This window comes from Corylus avellana, chromosome 1 (genome assembly GCF_965113065.1).
Source record: "Corylus avellana chromosome 1, dhCorAvel1.hap1.2, whole genome shotgun sequence".
Classification (NCBI taxonomy): Eukaryota; Viridiplantae; Streptophyta; class Magnoliopsida; order Fagales; family Betulaceae; genus Corylus; species Corylus avellana.
The window spans coordinates 3,059,490-3,062,437 of record NC_142490.1 but is presented as its reverse complement, the minus strand read 5'-3'; the positions used below and the strand labels follow the sequence as shown (position 1 = coordinate 3,062,437).

The window sequence follows — 2,948 nt, the reverse complement described above, 5'->3', positions numbered from 1 at the left end:
GGAGAAATTACATCTTACTCTCCAAAGTTGATAGTGTTTTTCAATTCGAACATCAAAGTTTCAATTTTTTTTTTCAATTCGACCAATATCATTCCAAAATTCTCATATTGCCCCTGATTTTTTTTTTTTTTAATGAAAACGAAAACAAATTTGGGGGTGCAAAAATAACCAGATGACCCCCGAATTTTTTTAAATTTTTTTTATAAAAAATAAAAAAATAAAAATTATTGGCAATATGGAAAGTTTTGGATAAAATTGGTCAAATTCTAAAAATTTGAAACTTTGGAGGGTGGATTGTAAAAATTGAAACTTTGGTGTTCGAACCGAAAAACGCTATCAAGTTTAAAGAATGAGTAAATTGTAATTTTTCCTTATATATACTAAGCTTCCATAGACCCGTTCACCACACCTACAGGCTCTCTTCAAAATCAAGATTCCCAACCCAAAATCTCTCTCTCTCTCTCTCTCTCTCTCTCTCTGTGTGAGTGTCTCTGTCTTTCTCTTTCGCTCAGCTTGTTAATTCATAGATTAATCACAGCAGAGAGACCAAAAATGAGGCAGTTGTCTACAAAGGCTACGTGCAACTCTCACGGGCAAGATTCCTCATACTTCCTGGGGTGGCAGGAGTACGAGAAGAACCCGTACGATGAGGTTCGGAATCCAAAAGGGATCATTCAGATGGGTCTTGCGGAGAATCAGGTTAGAAAACCATCCCCTTCATTTTCTTAATTTTCTTCCTTCAATAATGGAATATTCTTATCCAACGTCGTATATCTACACGTACGTACGTGATTGCTTACATCGTTTTGATGATATATAAAAATATATGCAGCTCTCCTTTGATCTTCTCGAGTCGTGGCTTACTGAGAACCCGGACGCTGCGGGGTTCAAGAGAGGTGGAGAATCCATTTTCAGAGAGCTTGCTCTCTTCCAAGACTATCATGGCCTCCCCGACTTCAAAAAGGTATATATATATATATATATATATATATATATACTACTTTTATTATCCGGCGAAAATGAAAATATTTTTGCCTACTTCTGGTATATATATTGATCATGTTTTTGTCTAACTCCAATTTTAATTATGTTGTTTAGGCATTGGTAGAATTTATGGCGGAAACCAGAGGAAACAAAGTGAGCTTTAATCCCAACCACTTAGTTCTCACCGCCGGCGCAACTTCTGCTAACGAGACACTCATGTTTTGCCTGGCTGAAGCCGGCGAAGCCTTTCTCCTTCCAACGCCATACTACCCTGGGTACGTATAACAAATATATTTTTCCTGAAGAAATATATATATATATATTGCCAAGTTGCTCATTCTTTTATAGTATAAAGTGCATTTCCCTGATTTTGCTTGCATTTTTGCAGATTTGATAGAGATCTCAAGTGGCGAACCGGGGTTGAGATTGTACCGATACACTGCACTAGCTCCAATGACTTCCAAATTACTGAATCGGCTCTTGAAGAAGCCTATCAAGAAGCACACAAACGTAATCTTAGAGTCAAAGGTGTGTTGGTCACCAACCCATCAAATCCATTGGGCACCACAATGAGTCGAAGTGAACTGAACCTCCTCATTAACTTCATTACCGCCAAAAGCATCCATCTCATAAGCGATGAAATTTATTCCGGCACCGTTTTTAGGTCTCCAGGCTTTGTAAGCGTCATGGAAGTTCTAAAGGACAGAAACTGTGACAACACCCAAGTCTGGAACCGCGTTCACATTGTCTATAGTCTTTCAAAGGATCTGGGCCTACCTGGTTTTCGTGTCGGAGCAATCTACTCCAACGATGAGATGGTCGTCGCCGCGGCGACCAAAATGTCTAGCTTTGGCCTTGTTTCTTCCCAAACTCAGTATCTTCTCTCCGCATTGCTTTCCGACAAGAAATTCACGAAAAATTACCTCTCCGAGAACCAAAAAAGGCTTGAACAGCGACATAAAATGCTTGTTAGGGGCCTCCGAAAGGCCGGTATTAGCTGCCTTGAGAGCAATGCAGGATTATTTTGCTGGGTAGACATGAGGCACCTCTTGCGCTCCAACACGTTCGACGCCGAAATGGATCTTTGGAAGAAAATTGTTTACGCTGTCGGCTTAAACATCTCTCCTGGACATTCCTGCCACTGCGCCGAACCGGGCTGGTTCCGTGTCTGCTTTGCTAACATGTCCGAAAAGACTTTGAACCTCGCCATGCAACGACTCAAGGCCTTTGTCGTCGACTCCACGGCCAAACTCAACAATCACCATTCTTCCAAGAACTCCAAAAGAAAGTCAAGCCCTAAATGGGTTTTCCGGCTATTGTCTCGTGACTGTCACCGTGACCGCGAGTCCGACGAGCGATAGTCTGGTGTGACTTAAGAGTACTATATTTATCCACTTTCAAATTTTTTTCCTTTTATTTTTTTTTTGCTGGAGCCCAGTTTTCCATTTTACCAAATTGTATGTAGAAGGTGCGCTCTATCCTAGCCTTGTGGATGAGAAGTGACTTTAGTTCCGTTTGTACAAGCTGGTTAATTTGTGTCATCGATCCTCTTGCATGAAATCTCACTGTAATTTAAATTTGATCATGTCCTGAGAATGTAACTACGGTTTAATTTAATGAATACCAAGTATTTAATTATCTTCTTCATTTTATCATCATGATCGGTGTTAATTGAACGTACGTACAAATATTTTGCTTGCAAATGATATACGTACGTAATGGCGCCGGCGAGATTAGCGGCCACAGACGCGCGATGCGACGACTTGTGCTGCCGACGTTGGGCGGCTAGCTCTGATCATTAATTGTTTCGATCTCGACCGACCTTATCATCAACACTGTTTTTGTGGTGACTCAAAAAATTAACGTTGTTTAAGCCGTGTGAGTAGCAAATTAAGGGGATCGAGCCTGTTTGTGTAAAAGTCATCTCTGTGTTTGTTTGTTGGTATTAGGGTTTCAAACATCGT

At 40.6% G+C, this 2,948-nt stretch overlaps 1 protein-coding gene across 1 annotated transcript; it reads left to right on the top strand.

Moving 5' to 3' along the window:
- Nucleotides 1-512: 512 nt before the first annotated feature.
- LOC132171998 (1-aminocyclopropane-1-carboxylate synthase 3) lies at nucleotides 513-2,406 on the top strand. Its single transcript, XM_059583416.2, has 4 exons — nucleotides 513-699; nucleotides 833-964; nucleotides 1,099-1,259; nucleotides 1,373-2,406. The coding sequence occupies exons 1-4, from the start codon at nucleotides 553-555 to the stop codon at nucleotides 2,343-2,345; spliced, it is 1,413 nt and encodes a 470-aa protein (XP_059439399.2). The 5' UTR covers nucleotides 513-552; the 3' UTR covers nucleotides 2,346-2,406.
- The last annotated feature ends 542 nt before the right edge of the window (nucleotides 2,407-2,948 follow it).

Excerpts from the sequence above, each read along its gene's own strand:
- LOC132171998 (XM_059583416.2), top strand. The coding sequence starts at position 553 with ATGAGGCAGTTGTCTACAAAGGCTACGTGCAACTCTCACGGGCAAGAT. Across the intron at positions 965-1,098 it reads GCCTCCCCGACTTCAAAAAG|GCATTGGTAGAATTTATGGC; the intron begins GTATATATATAT and ends TATGTTGTTTAG. Across the intron at positions 1,260-1,372 it reads CCAACGCCATACTACCCTGG|ATTTGATAGAGATCTCAAGT; the intron begins GTACGTATAACA and ends GCATTTTTGCAG.